The following is a 21,033-nucleotide window of genomic DNA, read 5'->3' on the forward strand; positions in this document are numbered from 1 at the left end:
AAATCATGTTTCGACTCAATAGGTTTCGGCAGATTTTTTCCTACAAATCTTTTTTATAACGTTTTGTAAGATTTTATTCGAAAATGATGTTCTTCAAAAGAGGAAAATACGTCCTTTTGTGGTAAATTCCACATATATACTTTTTAAATGAATGTTTTGATGAATATATTGATAAAGTCTAATCTCAATAAAAGGAATTTTATCAGGTTTTCAAAACCACCTTAGAAATATTCCTTGGTATATGTATACATCTAACATAGGCATCGGAACAGATGGAGGAGGGGGGGGGGGGGGGGGGGGGGGGGAGGGGGGTTTATTGGCAAAGTTAAACATAACCATGACCGAACCCCCCCCCCCCCCCCCCTACACACTTTTTGGCCGTTTGTCCCCCTCCCTTTCAATTTGCTACCGACCCCACTGCCTAGATATTAAGCACCAAAGTTTGAATTTCATAATATGCACATCTTGTCCACGTGCTTAAAAAAAGCCGCATCAGTAACATATGAGACCAATTTATTACATTTTTAAATCTCTATCATATGTGCAAGTAATGAAAAACAAACGCTTATCTATTATAACTAAGTCTTATTATTTAAACAAATTTTTCCGAACAATCGACTCATGTATGAAGAAAAGCAGCAGTAATAGATATTAATTATAAAACTTTCACGCTGCTTTCTGATATATCTAGCTCTGTCACTGTCGCATCTCTATCTGTGAAATTTCCCGTCAGCACACGGACACTGCATGGAGAGGACTCGATACTTCCCCCAGGAGCTTGAGATGCCCTGATTATTTTTCCCAACAGCTGCGCCAATCGACCGAGGTCAGGTTAAAGAACATGGGTGTTCTGCAAGTAACCTAATTTTACTGGGTGTTCGTCATTGACATCAAACGTAGAACCATCTGCAACTGTAGAATGAAAATTAATTTCATGTAAAACAGCTGGGGAAACTATACCAGGTAAATTAATACTCCGAATTTATTTGATTTCACGTATTCATCGTCTCATGTTAGGGCTGCTTGCGCATGTGCCAACATCTTCAAAAGTTAATATCAGAGAACAAACGATTAGGTTTCAAATACACGAAAGAGGCAAAAGGAATTAATAATCTAAATAAATAAGTTTGGAACTAATAAAGGTAATAAGATGTAATACAGCCCATCTGATGTTTTATACTCCTTTAGTAATTGTCTTCTTAATGGGAATAAAAGAGGAACTGAAACAAATATATCGAAACATGTCAACCAAATATAGTTTCAACGATAATAATGGGTCACTCGCACAGTGATATCACCTGAACTTAAAGGTAGCCCGGATGACAGATTTCATAGAGGTCAACAATCAACATTTTCAAAATACATCAATAAAACGAATTTTTAAATTTGTTTTATGAACGATTGGCCTTGGCCCCCCCCCCCCCCCCCCCCCTTCAAAATCTTTATGTCGGCATACCTATTCTTTTAACTCTATAAAAAGAGAGTAACTCTAAATTGAACCCCCTCAAAATCCATCTGTCGGCGTACCTGTTCTTTTAAAACCTTAAATATTCCAAGAAGTTTGAAAGTTTTGTACTATTTTTATATTGGCATCGTATTTGACATTGCTGGGAACATGGTGGAATTAAATATGTTAAAACATTCATAATATGCCAAAATTTGCCCCAAAATTAACAGTCGCATCAATTAGCCCCGTTATAGATACAGTCAGATCTGAACAAAATTGTGATTGTGGGTAATATTCCGTACACAAAGCTCGAACAAGTAACCGATCATTAATTTACATTGAAGTGCTAGGCATATTCAAATCAACTTAACTTTTTAATCTTAACACAACAAATTCAAAGCAACTTAACTTTTTAATCTTTACACAACAAACTTATCATCATACATGTATGACACAATCCGTATAATATTTTTAAAATCTACGAAAATCACGGTGCTACACCTATGTCTTTTAGTCTGATTTTGCAAATATATCTCTTTTTTTCGCTTATTATACATCATGCGTATGTATTTCCAGGTGTTTTTTTTTAACATACAAAAAATCGTAAAAGAAACAGGGAATTTTCTTGTCCGATGATTGGTGACTCAATTGCAAAATAGATTACATCGAACAGGTACGTGTACTTTTAATGATTACCTTGGATCAAACGCTTTTTCCACCAAGACTAATTTTTTCCGCGAACAAAGACATCTGACTTCCGGTTCGACGAACAGTATTTAGATAGTTCTCGTTGATTTGAAGCATTTGTTCGCTGAGCGTTAGACTTGCTTCGTCTAATTCTGGAGAAGGTTTGATAAAGGGATCACTGCAATCTGGTGAGCGAGAGACATCCGGATGATGTCGAGAATGGCCCAAATTAAGTACTACTTCCGGAGAAGTCAGAGTTTCCGAGGCTTTTTGGTTGTTCGGATGCATGTCCGACTCTGCTGAAATAATACACATGGACAATTTATGTATGGTAAATGATAACTCAGATTTCATAGTCTAGGAGCGGAGTTCATTTGACTATACTGTAGATACTAACTAAGGTTTTGTTGGTGGCTTCTAAATTTGACGTGTTTACGAAAAAAGAACAGTGTAATTCCTGACGTCACAGAAATGGCCAGCAGAGCCAGAGAGATACATATGGCAACGATGTGATCAGGGAGAAGGGTTTTTGAATCGGGATCAGGATCTCCCTCTTTGAAATCTTTACTATACGAACTTCCAGACTGTCCAGCAGATTCTACAAATTGAAAAAAAAGTAAACGTTGATCCTTGTGTGATCTTACAGTTATTCAAGTTACTTTTTGCAAATCCTTACGTGCATATACATTTTGAATAGAAGCTTTAAACCAAATCAAATTCTGGTTACCTATATAAAACTTTTTTCAGGGGTGTGGTAAAAATTTATTATAATGAATTAGTACTTTTTTTTCAAGCATCATCTGTATGTCCGCATTAGTACATTTATACAATGTCCCTCGTTTACGTGCACTTGCAGAATGGATTTTCACATAATAATCCTGAGTTTGTTTCATATAACTATGCGGACATTCAGGTACAGTGATTTTATTAAGACATTCTGTACTATTTTCTCTTCATTTTTCCGAAAACGGAGGTAAAAACATCAAAATATAAGTAGTAGCAGTTCTATTAAATTTATACAATTCTTGGAAAGGACGATTGATTTGTTTGTTTGCTGTTTTACGCCCATTCAGATTTTTCATTCATATTTAGACTTTATTTTAATTATTAGACTTCAGATCTCAGGGCTCAATGCGTTAAAGCATTGACTGTTTTTACCGTCCCGGCATCACCTGATAAAGAAGACCTTAGACTTTATCTTATATACCAGAACGTTTGACCGGTCAAAGCAAAGAATCAGTTGCTACACTGAATGTTATTATACTACTTTGAATTTTTAACGAAATATTTCTGTCATCGTCTGGAATCGAACAATGTCATCAGACCAACCACATACGATGATACGTTCATGAGGTAGATGCAAATGACACGAGAAAATATACCTTGTGTTGGGTGCTCGATGACCAACTCGCACGAAGACTGTTTACATACACCCAAGCAAAGAAAGTCGGCGTTATAACACACACATTGTCCTAGGCCCTTGACCATATCAACTGGACTGATCTTCATATAATAATTAATACAATTAGTTAAGAGGTACATGTACTTTCTTTCACATTTTCTAGAAGTCTCTATTGATGCATGAATATAAATATTAATAAATTGTCGAAGTCTTATTCACGGCACAATGCAATACCAGTATTTACATTCGTATTTATAATCAAAAATATAAAAAAAAATCAATTACAAAATTCAATAAAAATAAGGTAAATACCATTATCATAATCCTTTGGTCTACTGGTTCAAGGAGACTGCTATAGTTCTAGAAAACAAAGTTTGATCTGCTTAGAAAGTGATTACTTGTACATGTTAATTTTGTGTAAGAAGACTAACTTGGATAAAAACTTACCCACTGAAGTTTGTGTAATTGTCCATACTGGTCCTCCTGTTAGAGATGTAAATAATGAAGAAAAGAAATACTCATAAAAGACAGAATGAACATTTTAGAAGATACATCAAACAATCAAATACCTAAATTAAGTTTTTAAAGAAAGAATATTCGATCATACAATCTAAAATTGGAGAATTTAAATCACCGGCTATCAATAATTGTTGAAGAAATTTTACTGATTTTAAAATTTTCTAAAATTGTTGTGATATCAACACACTAACTGATAAAACAATCCTGGTTGAATTGTTCCGAAAATGAGAGCGGTTTTCAAATAATTGTAAAATTGTGACGTCCATGAGTGACATCATGAATCGTCTCGGTGGCCAGCGAAACACCGCTGTGATAGATGTACCATCTGACTGGCAGACCACTGGAGTCGTCCAATCAGCAGGCGAGTTTTTGTCTAAAAATAGACAGCGACCCTTCTTTCAACTACATGTGTATCCTCATTAATTGTTTAAATACTATAATTGTCGACGTCCAATCTATCGTTTTGTGTTTGACTACCTGTAGTTTTCCCTATTTTTATCCGAATAAGGTTTCCCATGGTACCTTCGGCAGAACTGAAATTCAAGTCGATCTTTGGAAGAGAGCTAATCCGGAAGTCATAAATGGAGGACTCAAACAATGGATGATACGTTACTGAAAACTCAGTCTACAAAACATAAGGAATATCCATTAAACTTTTAAAATCAATGATATCATAAACATCTAAATTAACAAAATGAATTTAAAAGAATAGAGGTGAAATATAGATGTGAAATAAAATGCTTCCATGCGTCATATTGCCGAAAAGAAAAAGAAAGAAAAACAATTGACATTTATGTTCTGAAAGAAATGCTGCAATGCCAATTAAGTATACATTTGAAATCAGTTGTAAAGCGGAAATTTCATCTTTAATGTCACTATAGAAACCATCTTGCAGAGTGAGACTAACCTTGTAGTGAGTTGTACTCAGGGATTGGTTTAGCTGTATTACAATACACTGATGTAGCCCACTTGCCAGTCCATCCACGCCGTGTATTGTGATAAAGAAACCTCGCACATCACGGATGCTGCCTTAATTAGAGGAAAGTATACATGTAAAACCCACTTAATCATCAATAATAATAATCATAATAATCAAAAAGAGATTTTGTTTATTATTGATAAAGACCTGTACAAATTGAATATTCGTTTTGTCTAAATATATGGAGTAGTAATAATGTTGATTCGACGTTGTCGTCAAGGCTACTTCTTCTTAAAACAAAATGCTTTAATGTTTAAATAAAAATTAACAAACATAAGATAGGATTAATCTACTAAAAAGGTTTTAAAAACTAAGGTAGGCGACATTACCTTATCGTATCATTTGTCATTCACTTGGACAGTAAAATCAATTTAATAACTATTTCGTTGTCATAACAACCGACATTGAAATAATCTTACACGGAAAAGTGCAATTCGGGTCCTATAAAGACGTAGAACCCGCAAATGAACAAATGTGTCGTTGAATTAAACTTTTGTTGATACGCATTTTAGAATTGTTTTTCCCTTAGGATCAGTACCTTGCAACGACTTCCTTGTCCGTCCATTCTCCAATACAGAATTACGAACTATTCTATGTTCGTTAAGAATCCATTAAAGGCCAAATCTCATTGCGAATAACGATTTAAAAAAAATGAACACTAAATGTATGTTTGGTGTTTCTAAGAGATTAAGTGCCTTCGTTCTTGCATTTCTTTTGCTTTGTCCACTGCGTTTATGTTTGCTTTCAATCTTTTCTTTCTATAAAACCTTCAAATCTATAGACGTCATTAGCAATGCAATAGTCCTCAAATGTAAACTGTCTAAATGGCAGGCATACACCTAGAAGACAATGCTAGGTTTGAATATTATTTCGGGCCACTGTCTTAATTTGTTTATACGTTTTCTCCATATCATTATATTAATTTACCTCACTTTTTATTGCTTTCATGTTCCATGACCGTTTTCAGAGTTCGAAAAGAAAAACATCAGAAAAATTAAAATCGTATGTGGGTGATTATACACATAATACATTACATGTTTTTGCGTGCGTGCATGTGTGTGTGTGTGTGTGTGTGTGTGTGTGTGTGTGTGTGTGTGTGTGTTTTTAATTTATTGTACTTATGTACGCAAGAATCGCAGAAAAAAGTGGAATAAATGTATTTACTGTCTAGTGGCGGTTCCCAGCTTAGAACAAGACTTCTCTCCGCCAGGTTCGTGGAACTATTTCGGAAATTGGTGGGTCTGCTGGGCCAAAGTAAGTTTCCGTTATCTCCAAACATTAGAGGAAACTCTCTCTCCAAGATGGCCAACGAACAATCTGAAAAAATCCCCATACGATAGCTTCCACAACTCACTCTTAAGAGTATTAATTTTGGTCCTCACTGTAGTTTAATTAACAGCATTAATAATATTCTTAGTCCTCAAACACTAGATTTGGATTCTGCTAAACAATTTCGAAGATCTAAAAAGAGAGTTAATACCATATATTCATAATTGTTATAAAAATAACCATCTCAGTTTTGTTTTTATTTGAACTCTAATAAATCTAAATAGTGTTGGTAAAGGTTCAAGGTTGTCATTTGTTGAATTTGCATGTTACCTGACATTCCTCTGTATCCAGTGCACTTCACAGTCTGGTGGAAAAATAAAAAAGCATTATTTCTTTATTAGCCTCAATGTAAAAATATACATATTCGACCTTTTTAAGGATATTCTGTTTTTCTATACAAGAGAGAGAGAAAGAAGAGAGAGAGAGAGAGAGAGAGAGAGAGAGAGAGAGAGAGAGAGAGAGAGAGAGACAGACAGACAGACAGAGAGACAGACAGACAGAGAGACAGACATACAGAGGGAGAGACAGACAGACAGACAGACAGACAGAGGGAGAGAGAGAAAGTTACCTTAGAATGACAATCTATGATAACAAAACATTGAAATCCCAACATTTCGCACGTGAAAAAAATCCAAAGGGCCACATTGATTTCGTAATGGTGCATCCTAAAAAACATCAGTCCTTTGCCAATCAGGGTAATAAACTTTCCCTTGATGTATGCACAGTTAAGAGGTAAACATGACGACAGATGTCGCCGCCCATTCGAGTGGCAGGATTATGAGCTGTTATAGACTATAGAGTACCATAAAGAACTCGGCACCCAGAACGATGATCGCTGCATTGCAATTTTCACATCTAAGGACTCATGCCGAGTACTTGAGTTTTAAACCACGTGGAAAAAGGAACACAATACGTGTGTACTTCAGACACTGTGAATGCTTATCGATTTCTCTGCAACGTAAGGAAGGGGAACTTTTAGGCGCAAAAAAACCACGACACACAACACACCAAATTAAAGCCTTTTCTCGCTCAAAGTACACTTGAATTTCATTCCAAGCGTCGGTTGGTAACGTAAATATTCACGAAAGACATCGTTGATACCTTGTCCGTAATAGACACAGTCCAGTGATAAACCCAACGGTGTTATCAGAAATCTTACGACCCCAATTTTGATCTTTAAAAACCATTTGACCTATTTAAGGAGGCATCATAAGCACCCTTTAAATATTCCAGGTTGCTTGTCATCTCTTCATAAGAACGGGGCGTCTTAACTATAAGATAGCTTTTTTAAACTCTTAACCATTTTGACTCCGGTACCCCCCTCCCCTCATCCCTCCCCACTCCAAAAAAAAGACTGATGGCCAATTATAGTGTACCATTAAAAACAAAATAGAATTGTATGCCACTTTAACAAATAGAAATATGATAACAGTTTTATATTAAGCATTGCATTTCACCGACATATGTCATATTCAATAACAAATCTTTTACTTTTGTGTCTTCTTATTCACGATTTTCGATAGTTAATTTTTTTAATAGGACCTATTGACATTTAAAATGGTCAAATATTAAGAGATCTAGACTCGACTTAGGACACGATAGGTCATTGGCATGCAGCTGTTTTATAAACTGTCCACATAAAATTAAAATCTCATATTCCCCAACATAAACCTTTTTAATCCTTAAACTCCAAAATAAGGAATCTTTTTCTATAAGTTATCATATCCCAAACGCAATTTTTAGTCTGTTGTAAATTATTCAGTTCTCACCACAATTGATTTATTTGATACCGGTATCACACCGCAGGTGGCATATAAATTGTTGACAGAGCACTACTCTATAAAATTTATTAAACTAATGAAAATCAGGCAATCAGTTGATATTTTTTTGCAGAGCTATTATATTTAGTCAACTAACTGATAATTATGTTTTAATTTTAAGCATGTATTGGTCTGTGCATAAGTAATAATTCTAAATGTCATCAATATATACAGTATTAAAATTTCATGGATGCATAACAGAATCAATATTTATGTAAGACAGAAGGATCAGAAAAGAAAAAACAAAATACCGTGGGATCATTTTTATTCGTGGGAGGGAGGGGGGGGGGTCAATGTTCGTGGGTAGCCAAAATTTTTTGGTTCTTAGGGACATAATTTTGTCGGTAACAAGTTCTATTTTGTAAATAAATACTAAACAAATAAATGTTTATACGTTCATGGGATGTAAATTCATGTACAAGGGGTACCCACGAAAGCCACAAACATAGACCTCTAATTAAGGTGTTACAATGAACTACAATGAATGACATGAGAGAGAGAGAGAGAGAGAGAGAGAGAGAGAGAGAGAGAGAGAGAGAGAGAGAGATCTTATAAGATGTTTAATTGCCTAATTAATGAATGAGAGAGAGAGAGAGAGAGTTAATGTAATGCAGATGAACAAATCATAATTAGTCAAACACTGGCAAATAAATTTAGACATATCTTACATGTATTGATGCAACTGTAACGTATTTTTTAAAGTTAGATTGTTAATCCTGTTTCTGCCCGAATTGTCCAAAATTGTTGCCAAAAGATATAAAAGCAATAAATATTCCTACATGTCATTTTGTGTAAAAAGTATGCATACAAGAACAGGACAATGCCTTTTTTATCACTCAGAACAGCAATTGAACTGCGCAGCTGCAGACTTATTTTCAAGTGTTATGATTAGTTTTACCTATCCGTTATGCAACAGTTTAAAAAAACAAAATAATCATATTCACATTCATTGTTTATTTCAAAAGTACCTTGCAATATGAATGTGTCGATATATCCATTTCGTAAATGTCCGATATGCACGCACGGGTCAAAATCTAGTAAACGTTATATTTCATTCCATTCATTAACTTTTTAAAAAAAAGTTGCAAGGAAAGAGCAGAAATGTACAGTTAATAATTTCATAATTAATAAGCAAACTTTCCTTAACCATGTACTTATATCATTTATATTTTCATTTAGAAAACGAGTGTACTCTGCAATCCTGATGGTTAGAGTTACACAAAATCACCATTGTACCCAAAGCCAGATTTTACAACAACGGCTAATTAGCTCATATAGCTCTGAGCACATTGTCAAGTTACAATATTCGCGACATAGATGCACCTGCGACACGTGTTAACACGTGTTGTGATTATTAATGCCTCTTATTTCTATAGTATTGTCGACAAAATTATCATTAATGTTTGAACTTGAGCTCAGAAAGGTGAGTATGCAAAACCATTTACTAGATGTTTTTACAAAAAATCTATATATTATTAGTTTAGTTCAGATAAGATTCTATAATGGTCATACCTGAATTTTTCGCAGCATGATCACATACCTGTGATGATTTTGTTCTTATCTTTATGGTAAATCGTATTTAATGATATTAATATTTCTATATAATATACTGAAAAATCTATAATGTACTGGATCTAAACAAACATGTCTTTAAAAAGTTTTTAAAAATTAACTTCATGCATACAATTAAATTAAAATTTATTGTTTCTTTTTATCAACGTTTACTTTGAAAGGACTGTTGACACGTTTTTTTGTTAGAATTTTGAGGCAGGAAATCAGCTGTTATGTAATTGAATTATACATTTGAAGCGTCCTCTTTTAACTTAACGAGCTTTTTGAAGTGTATTGAAGTTTCATGGTGCATTTTTTAAAAGACCTACCAGCAAAATAAAACAAGCAAAAAAATTTTTTTGTTTAAATAGAAGTCCCAAAATTCCTAGAGGAGGTCCACCTAAATCAGCAGAATGTGCTAGCATTGAATTATCTAGTCAAAGATTTTGTTACTGAAACATTGAGTTTTATGTTTCGGATTAGACAAAACCCAAATTGTCGAATATATTAAATAAATATGCATCAATGTTTCGTAAATTGTCTTTAGTTATACCACTGGTATTTCTATATTTCAGATGTTTAGATTTACTGCCCTTTGCTTGACCTTCCTCTCAATTTCACTCGTTGTTATGACAACACGTGGTGATTGTGATTCGGAGATGCAATGTGTTAAACAATCACGTGACAGACTTTTACTGTGCTATTCATCATGCAACACTTTGCCGAGAGGAAAACTAACGTGTCTGAAAAGCTGTTACCTAAACGTTTACAGAAAAACGCAAAATTGTATTCTGGATACCAAACCTATGTGATAAAATGCAATTATTTAAAGAGAATCATATTTGTTGCAATCCTGTAGTGTATTACGTCATAAACTTTGTTTGTCTTATTGTAGTGTTTTTATTTCCAAAAGCTGATGTTATTATCCCTACATGTATCTAAACAAACATCGAAAAGTGTTTTTAAGAGTTGTTGATAGATCCTTATGCAAGTATGTAATAAGAAACGATCTCTGTGCTTATACAAAGATCAAATGCTGAAAATAAACCTTCTTAAGTATAACAATGAAAATAGTTTTCATAAATAAATCATTAACAGTCATTGGGAGTCGACTTCATCTTATTAACGTTGTTTTTGCACTTACTTTGCAAACGACAAAAGAACCTTTAATGTATACCAAATTTAAAGCAACGTGGAACCAAAAATCGTTTTAATCGAGCTAACATCACACATTACTTCCGGTCAGAATTTCAATTATCTTTTTTATTTCAGTAATGCCGACAGCGTGTAAAAGGAAATTAACGTCCGGTCTGACCATCTTAGTGACGTCAATAATTCAAGTCTTTTTAAAAGTAGTTATTTAACACTCTTCCACACAATATACTGGTAATTGTTATCTTTTTGATAAGTTTTATAATGAACCTTTCTAAATATACAGAGAGCTTTAACTCACATACTCTCATATATACCCGGTATACCTTTCAAAGATACTTTCATAACAATATTTCTTTGTTATAAATTGACTTAGATTAAACATCTAGTGATGGAGTAAAACAAAACTTCATCTTTAAAGTGTATTGCCCGTTAGGAACGGATCATTTGCATGTAACAAAAGAATTGACCTATATATAGGACCGGTATTGGTTTCTGTCTTTACAAAAAGCATATCGATTTCCGTTCCACTTTTAAGATTGTTAACATGTACTTTATATGCTTTTATTTACAGCCTGAGACATACATGTATTAGCAACTATCTCGCGTGACGCGGTTTCAAAGTTCGTTTTATGCATCAATTTTCTTTTATTCTATTGGAAACATTAACACAATATCCTTTAAAAAAGAAGGAATGTGTTTTTTACTTTAATCCCGTATAGGATTATATTTACGATGATTAAATTCTCACATATGCCGTGTCTATACAATGACGTTAAAATCAGGTATTTATTTTCCTTATATTTCTTAAGTTTTGAACATGATAATTCAACATTAATGAAACAGGTCCGTATCAACAAGAAGAACACTCTCTTTAGTTTTAATCAGAAGCGATGTTTTTTAAAAGATGTTTTATCAAATTTGAACTTATCTATTTCACAACGATTGGCAAGCTAGTTCTTATTCAATTGTCTCTCGTTGTTACGTTTGTTTAATGCGATGTCGTACTTAATGAGGGAGGATAACGCAAATTTTGCGAATTTTTCAAAACGTGCATATATATTTTCTGCAGTAAATTTAAACATGGCGGTAAAGAAATTGCTAATACCGGCACACACACACACATATATATATATATGTATATATACTAATCATTTCTTAAGAGATGATACATTTAATTTCGAAAAATGTCATTGATGTAAGAAGAAATGCAGGATCAGATTATAGAATATTGTCAGTTATTCATTTAAAAAATAGCTGCGCGTGTTTTCAATTGGCGAGACCCCTGTTCTGTTGACAGGCTCCTGAGGTTATTACGAAAAGACTATTGCTTAAAAGCAAAACACAGAGATGCCACATTATGGGATTAATTAGAATTAATCTCAGTCTTAAAAATTGAACATGAGCATTTTAAATGGAAACAGGTTAGCATCTATGTGCTTCACTTTATCCAAAAATTAACCAAAATAGAGCACGTAACACATGGGTGGCAGAAATGTCATGACTTTTATTAGATAACAATATTTTGATTAAGTAAACAAGTGTTTTTATTATACTTTCATGTTAAATACTGAAATCTGATTGGTTTAGACGCAGTTAATAATCCGTTCTATTACCCTCAGCGTTAGCAACACACTTAGCAACCGGTAACATTATATAAATAGTGCCTCTTTGGGAGGGTAACAGTTGAAATTGACACCCCGAGAAAACCATTGTCAACCGACAATGCGCGTAAATGATGCGCGTAAGGTTCGCAGTAGAATTCAAGTCATTCCTATAGAAAAGCATTTAAGTTTTCTTTAAAATTGACTTTCAGTATAATAAAATAAATAGTGTCTGTTTGGGAGGATAACAGTTGAAATCGACACCCCACAAAAACCATTGTCAACCGACGCTTCGCGTCGGTTGACAATGGTTTTCTTGGGGTGTCAATTTCAACTGTTACCCTCCCAAACAGGTACTATTTATATAATGGTAAAATAGCACAAAAGGTTTATATAAGTGCAGTCGGACCTGGAAATAACAGTATCCGACTGCAAATGTGTTACTGTCAAAATTGTGCTACATATCAATTCCTCATACCCAGGCTTGTTCTGAATTGAGTCATGACGATGGCTTTTTTCTGCATATTTCTGAAACATAAAAAGACACAAGCAGAAACAGAGCATTTGAAACAAACATGGTTGAAATTAGTTAAAATTCAAAATTTGGGGTAGGGAAGGGTGGGTTTTGATTTCCGATACAGCGGAAAAAGGAAGTAGATGAGTATGCGCAAGCGTATAAAGGTTTTGATAAATAAAGGTCAAAAACAGTTTGAAGGGACACAAATATTCCGGATTTTAATCATTAAAAAAATCAAAGTCTTTCTACATAACATTGTTTATCTTTAAGGGATAAACTTGATTATTACAAAAAGACTATTGCTTAAAAGCAAAACACAGAGATGCCACATTATGGGATTAATTAGAATTAATCTCGGTCTTAAAAATTGAACATGAGCATTTTAAAAGGAAACAGGTTAGCATCTATGTGCTCCACTTTATCCAAAAATTAACCAAAATAAAGCACTTAACAATGTTTTGATTAAGTAAACAAGTGTTAATGGTAAAATAGCACAAAAGGTTTATATAAGTGCAGTCGGACCTAGAAATAACAGTATCCGACCGCAAATGTTTTACTGTAAAAATTGTGCCAAATGGATTTTCTAGAAATCCTACCGCCAACTGAGCGGCCGCATTTTGACAGGAATGAGGAAAATTACACTTTCTTAACATGTGATATGCCATTCCTGAAGAAATTTTCAAATTTGCCTCCAAATCGGAGACATGCCAATTCGGCAAAATTAAAAATTGCCTCCAAATCGGAGACCTGGCAAATCGGCAACAACAAAAAAAAAATAAAAAAATATTGCCCCCAAATCGGAGACCTGCCAAAATGTGAAATACTAACGTTGCCTCCAAATCGGAGACTTGCCAAATCGGCAAAATCAAAATTGAAAATTGTCTTTAAATTGGATACTAGTACTTGCCAACTCAGAATATCCCAGCATAATGAGAAATACCAACTCAATAACTATGTGACTAACCAATTTTTTACCAACTCTACTAAATTTATTCGCTCTACTCCACTCGACAACCTGCCCACTCTTTTAAAAAAATGCCAACTAGACAACTACTGGGTATATATTATCAAATAATAGCAAGTGCCAGATTCAGATAAACTCTAACAACGACCTCCAAATCAGAGGTCTGACGACTTGGTGTGTACACCCTTGTACAATAAAAATACCCAATTTGCAACAAATTCAATGACCATGCCAATCCACAAACCAAATTTATGCATGATACTATGCCTCAAGTAAAGAAAAATTACCAATTACAGAAGCTTAACCAACTTGTGAAAATGATATATTCATAGAGTTATAAACTAGGGAATTTGTTTGAACCATTTTGAATAAACTGTTTTAAAGCATTCTGTAATGTTGTTAAATAATGAAAATTGCCTAAATTTGTAAGATGCACCCCATCCGGCAAAATTAAGGTGGGGTGAAAGGCTGAAATTTCTAGATATTTAATCGATGCCCCACCATGATTAAGCACAAATGTAGCAATTGAGCTGTTAATGCGTTTTCTCGAAATTTCTGCAGAGATGTTTGAGATAGCATGCCTCCAACAAGACCTAGGTAAAATTTGCGTGTAGTGGGGAAGATTTCAAAAATTTCCCTTAAGGTACGTTTAATGAACTTTTGTAGACCTGACAATGAAATATATATCTGCTATGTCATTCCCCCCCACAATGAATGACTAAAAGTTTCGGCACTGGGTACTTAACTTGCAATTCTTGGATAGACGACAAGAGGTTACACCATCAGGCCTGAAACACATTTCCAAATGATACTCATGTCTGTACTTAAGTTTGTATTGAATTCAGGATCTTGGGAGATATGTTCTCTGGCCCTCTTTACTATGGAAGACGCCAACAATCCAAATGTATTCTGAAACTTAATAAGGAACACTGTACATTGTAAATGTTGTAACCATCTGTCACAATTTGTTGTCCTATTTATTAAACTAATTCTGGACTAAGATAACGTTTGTATGCATTAGATTGCCATCTTCCCCTATTCTGTATTTGACTTTCAGATATACCTGCCATATACAAATGAGTTGCAGCACCTATTCTAAAAGAATGGGATTTGAATGTTTTTGTATCAACTTGTAAAAAGTTCAGGCACTTTTGTAAAATGCTAGAAAATTGAAATGATGTTAAGGGTTTGGCATTAATATGACAAAAAAGTGGACCTAATTGGCTTGGCCTACACTGCAAGTAAGAGTTAAGAAACTGAAAGCATACATTTGATTCTTGGGATTTCGTGATGGTAATAGTTGTACCACTACCAAACTGATCAGTCTTGGAATATCTTAAAAACAAGTGAATTGTATCTGAATCAATGTATGTATCTGATAACTGCAGTATTTTCTCAACAGAACTGTGCCGAGTCAGTGTTATCTCCCCAACTCTGAACATACCAAAAACATAGGTAATCACAGATTACAAAGCTCACCGAGACGAGGCATCAACATTATGAGGCATCACCTTTAAAACCACCTTTATCATATGATATGAAAATCATAGTTAATGATCTTGGATATTCATGGATACTGTTTTGACACAATATCGTATATCATATGTAAAAAAATTGTATGATAATCCTATGTTCATTTCATACATTATTATAAGATACAATGTTTATCAATACAATAATATAAAATATGATATTGCATCCAATGATACTTACAATATATATCATTTAATACAATATAATACTGTAATAAATATTGATGCAATATGATTTTGTAACATATAATATGACATTGTATCGTGTTATACATTATTGTATTTAATCACATAATACAATATCATAATATCTAATATAAATACAATATAGCATTATTTGATACTATATCATATCACATAATACATCACAATATTGTAACATATGATATTTTATTGTATAATATAGTATAATTTTGTATTGTATGATATTGTACCATATTTGATACACAATATTGTATCATATGATACAATATAATTTGATAAAACATTGTTTCATATCATATGATACAATATCATCTGATACAGTACGATATTATATAATACAATATCATTTTATACAATATCATATCATATGATACAATATCATATTATACAATATCATATTATATGATATCTTATAATATCATATAATACAATTTCATGTATTATATAACAATATATTATATAAACCAATATCATATTATACAATATTGTATCATACGATATGCTATAATTATAATATACAATATCGTATCATATGATACAATATCATATATTGCAATATAATATGAAACAATATCATTCGATAAAATAATATATTATACAATATCATATTCTACAATATTGTATAATAATATACAATACTATACATAACAATATCATAATACAATATCATATAATAATGTACAAAAAAATTGATACAATATCATATCATATCATATAACTTTTTACAATATAATGTATGATATTACATTGTATCATATAAAACAATAGTGTATCATATCATAGAATACTATATCATAGGAATCATGTTAAATCATTTAACAACAAACACATCTATCAAGCAGGTTTGAGTGAGGTAGGAGAATTTTTAGCATCCTTGATAATGGAGATCAGGCTCTGCATCTGAAGCTACCTCTGCAATTCATTTATATTATAGTTAAATCAATTATGCAAGCTATTATCTATAAAACATGTAACCTGTTCCAAAAAACTAAACCTCATCCAGCATCCGAAACCTATGGCTCAGATTCAGCATTCAAGCCTGTCAGATGCATCAGTATCATGAGATGCATCATCCCTGCAAGTTTGGTGATGTAAGGACCAGTAATAACTAAGATATAATCATCAGAGGGCACCTGCTCTAAAAACTTTAACCAGCTCTTAAAACCTTAACCTCATCCAGCATCCGAAACCTATGGCTCAGATTCAGCATTCATGCCTGTCAGGTGCATCAGTATCGTAAGACGCACCATCCTTGCAAGTTTGGTGAAGTTAGGACCAGAAATAACTAAGATATATTTTTTAGCATCCTTGATAATGGAGATCAGGCTCTGCATCTGAAGCTACCTCTGCCATTCATTTATATTATAGTTAGATCATATATGCAAGTTTGAAATAGTGCTATTACCTACATATATTAAACATGTGACCTGTTCCAAAAAAACTAAACCTCATCCAGCATCCGAAACCTATGGCTCAGATTCAGCATTCAAGCCTGTCAGGTGCATCAGTATCATAAGACACACCATCCATGTAAGTTTGGTAAAGTTAGGACCAGTAATAACTAAGATATGATCATCAGAGGGCACCTGCTCTAAAAACTTTAACCAGCTCTTAAAACCTTAACCTCATCCAGCATCCGAAACCTATGGCTCAGATTCAGCATTCAAGCCTGTCAGGTGCATCAGTATCATAAGACGCACCATCTATGCAAGTTTGGTGAAGTTGGGACCAGTAGTAACTTAGAAATGGCTATCAAAGGGCACCTGCAACAAAAACTTTAACCTGCTCGAAAAACCTAACTTCATCTAGCATCCGAAACCTTCGGCTCAGATTCAGCATTCAAGCCTGTCAGGTGCAAAAGTATCATAAGACACACCATCCATGCAAGTTTGGTGAAGTAAGGACCAGTAGTAAATAAGATATAATCATCAGAGGGCACCTGCTCCAAAAACTTTAACCAGCTCTAAAAACCTTAACCTCATCCAGCATCCGAAACCTATGGCTCAGATTCAGCATTCAAGCCTGTCAGGTGCATCAGTATCATAAGACACACCATCTATGCAAGTTTGGTGAAGTTTGGACCAGTAGTAACTTAGAAATGGCTATCAAAGGGCACCTGCAACAAAAACTTTAACCTGCTCCAAACACCTTAACCTCCTCCAGCATCTGAAATTCATGGCCCAGATTCAGCATCCAAGTCTCTCAAGTCCATTAGTAGGTCCAGATGCATCATTCATGCAAGTTTGGTGAAGATAGGACAAGTAATAAGTTAGATACAGGACCTGCAACAAAAACTTTAACCAGGTCCGGACGCCGACGCCGACGCCGACGCCGAGGGTATAGCATAAGCTCCCCCCGACTTCGTCTCGGTGAGCTAAAAATGCTAGGGAAAAAGCAGCACCGAACAAGTGACTTTCATACAACGATTTTGTCAAATTAGGTATTAAAGCGCTCAATATTTTACTCAACATTGAGTATGTAATGGGACTTCTGATATCTTGTGTAGGATTTTGCCGTGTAAAACCAGTCATCATTTTTTGAACAATAAAGGCCTTAACTGTATTATGATACCCATGCAACTGCAAGAAAAAACTCAGGCCTGCCAATTATGACTTGGCAGTAGAATAACTTAAATTTCTTGCAAAAAGATATGCCAAAAAATTTATTAACTGATCAACTGTAGGTGGCCAATTATGCTGCAAACTAAATTGTGCCCAAAACAACTGAAAAGCTTGAACTGCTTTTTCATATGCATTTGTGGTATTAGTTGATAATCTTGATTGAACTAACTTTTCGACATGGTCAACAAAAGTTGGTAAAATTTTGTGGGAACTTGACAAGGATAAGGGTCTGCTCAAGGCGCAAGGTCTGGAAACTTCTTCCACTGAAAACGAGAAACGGAGTCAGCAATTTGATTTTTTGAACCAGGTACATGTTCAGCTCTAACCTGAATATTAAACTGTAGCGGTGGGTATTGCCAGAAAAATCATATTGCGATATTTGGTTGCATATTGCGATAAATATTGCAATATATTATTTTCCTTCTTTTTTTCTCGTAAAGGTTTTTAAAGACTAGTTTAATTTATATGTTTTCATCATTAAAATCAAAGTTAAATAACAACTCTTCAATCTCATTACATAACATTAAATAAGTGGAAACAAAATACATGTACGTATCTATTGTATTAGTGCACTGTAAAAGAACACATAAGTACATGACCAGTTTTTTGACTAGATGCGAGAAAAAAACATGACACACATTAGTATGTGTTATAATTTGTTATTCTTTATAAAAGTATATTCCGATTCAGGAATATCAGTACTTTGGTCTGCGTTGTGCTCGTCCGCCATTTTAAACAACTATTCTACACCGCAAAATGTTTCGACATGTATTCCGGAAAAGTGTTATATAGTAACTTGTATGTGACTGTAACTTAAGAATGCAGTGAATACCACGTTATATATTGGTCGTTTTTTTTTCAGTCTCGATTTTTTATGCACTGTAATTAATCCAAACAAGAAAAGTAAATAATTACTGGTTCGGAATTCAGCTTCAACACCATATTGAGCGTATATTAGACACTTCCGGTTAGAATATCGTAAATACCGGTATTGGAAAAATATATTGCGATATATTATCGTTTGGTTTAATATTGCAATATACCGATATATCGATAATATTGCACACCCCTATTAAACTGCAAGCAAATCAAAACGAGATATCTTACTAGTGACATCACTTTTTCATTCTTTGATGTCTTATTGTTGAAAACATTAACTAATGCCTAATTGTCAATGAGCTGGTGATGATAAATTCATAATCATTCTCCACCCCCTTGCTTTTTTGGTACAACCCCAACAGGACTACAATGAAGATTTGAAATGGGAAATTTTTTTAAAGGCCCCAAGATCCGACCTAGTTGTATTTCTTTCAGTAATTTTGTTAAGAGATGATTCTGATGCTCAGTGGCCGATACCAATTTTTTACAGGATAATGCAATGCGAGGACCAGTATACTGTAATGAAAACCCATGTCTAAATCCAAGTAATAATTCATGCGCAATCAAAGGGTTGGGGTACAATGAAAGCCAGTATTGTAATTTGTCTTAATTGATTGGGGAAAGGCCTAATTCCCAAAGACCATGTATACTTTATTGTCTATTTGGCCTGTAGAGTCTTGGGCGAAATGAATGTGAGGGAGTTGACGAATGGGTCTGTAGCATAGAAGGGACCTTGGAAAATTGTTTCAATTGGCCTTGCCAGCAGTTTACAGATGGGTGACCCTGACCACATTTCAAGCACAGATGTAAATAATGACAATTTTTTCTTGTGCAGTTGGCTTTTAAAGGGACTTGGACACGATTTGACTTAAAATTTTCAAATTTTATTTTTCCATTTTTAATGTTTATACTGATAAATATAGAAGTTTATACCGAGCGCAGCGAGAGGCGGGCGAAGCCCGCCTCGCGAAGCGAGGATTAATGGTTACACGTATATATGAGAAAATCAGTGAAAAATGATAAAAAAAAAAAAAAAGTTGAATCAGGGGTACTAAGGCCAAAAAAAATTTCTTCCAGCCCTGGGCGCCGCCATATTGGCAGCCATTTTGTTTTCAAAAAGTTAGTTCAAACATTGATTGACTGGTACTTATCGATGTTTATTGCCCCTAAACTCAATTAAAATGTTGAAGTGTTTCAAAAGAAGGTAATTTCAGGCACGTAGCATCGTTTTTGAAAGTGGGGGGGGGGGGGGGGCAGACTCATCCAAAAAATCTTGACAAGCAAAAAAAAAAAAAAAAAAAAAAAAAAAAAAAAAAGGAAAATGCTATGTTTCCCAAAATCTTCAAAATCCTAATCCGTGGGTGGGGGGGGGGGGGGGGGGGCTGGCTTACTATATAACTTCAATTTCACTACTCATTTCCTTATTTTCAAATCAATTTTTTACATACTCCCAAAAAAGTGGGGGGGCCAACTCAATGATAATTCCATTTTTTATATGTAAATTTCAAAAAATTTGTTGCTGCGAGAAAAAGTGGGGGGGGGGGGGGGGGGGGGGGGCAGGCCCCCCCTGGCCCCCCCTGATGCTACGTGCCTGAATTTGAATGAAAAGAAATAAAAGACGACACCTGATAAGATTGAGTTGTGCTTCAACCAAGAAACACGACTTGGTCTATGTATGTCTTATCAAATTATCAGATGGAAAATAAAAACAATAACATCTAGAAACTGATCTTTTAGATACTGAATAAAGTAATTAATTTTAATATGTTTTACGGTGTGACCGTTGGGGCGAGCGCAGAAGGAGCCATACATCTGTCATCATTGTT

The 21,033-nt window shown here is 34.2% G+C and overlaps 1 protein-coding gene and 1 long non-coding RNA gene across 3 annotated transcripts; one reads left to right on the top strand and one right to left on the bottom strand.

Moving 5' to 3' along the window:
* Positions 1-388: 388 nt before the first annotated feature.
* LOC105344401 (uncharacterized) lies at positions 389-7,551 on the bottom strand. 2 transcript variants are annotated; one of them, XM_011452189.4, is made up of 12 exons: positions 6,932-7,551; positions 6,634-6,667; positions 6,199-6,351; positions 4,963-5,084; positions 4,533-4,680; positions 4,247-4,428; positions 3,984-4,019; positions 3,849-3,896; positions 3,517-3,637; positions 2,532-2,732; positions 2,144-2,430; positions 389-912 (listed from the first exon to the last, which is right to left on the bottom strand). In XM_011452189.4, exons 1-11 carry the CDS (start codon positions 7,037-7,039, stop codon positions 2,150-2,152), a joined length of 1,434 nt encoding a protein of 477 aa, XP_011450491.2. In that variant the 5' UTR covers positions 7,040-7,551; the 3' UTR covers positions 389-912; positions 2,144-2,149. The 2 variants fall into 2 exon arrangements, with proteins under 2 accessions (XP_011450491.2, XP_011450483.2); XM_011452181.4 differs by having other exon boundaries at positions 2,144-2,433; positions 6,932-7,549.
* Positions 7,552-16,361: 8,810 nt separating this feature from the next.
* LOC136276455 (uncharacterized) lies at positions 16,362-17,612 on the top strand. Its single transcript, XR_010714896.1, has 2 exons — positions 16,362-16,748; positions 17,033-17,612. It is a non-coding gene; the product is annotated as an uncharacterized lncRNA (long non-coding RNA).
* The last annotated feature ends 3,421 nt before the right edge of the window (positions 17,613-21,033 follow it).

Source organism: Magallana gigas, chromosome 6 (genome assembly GCF_963853765.1).
Source record: "Magallana gigas chromosome 6, xbMagGiga1.1, whole genome shotgun sequence".
NCBI classification, from domain to species: domain Eukaryota; kingdom Metazoa; phylum Mollusca; class Bivalvia; order Ostreida; family Ostreidae; genus Magallana; species Magallana gigas.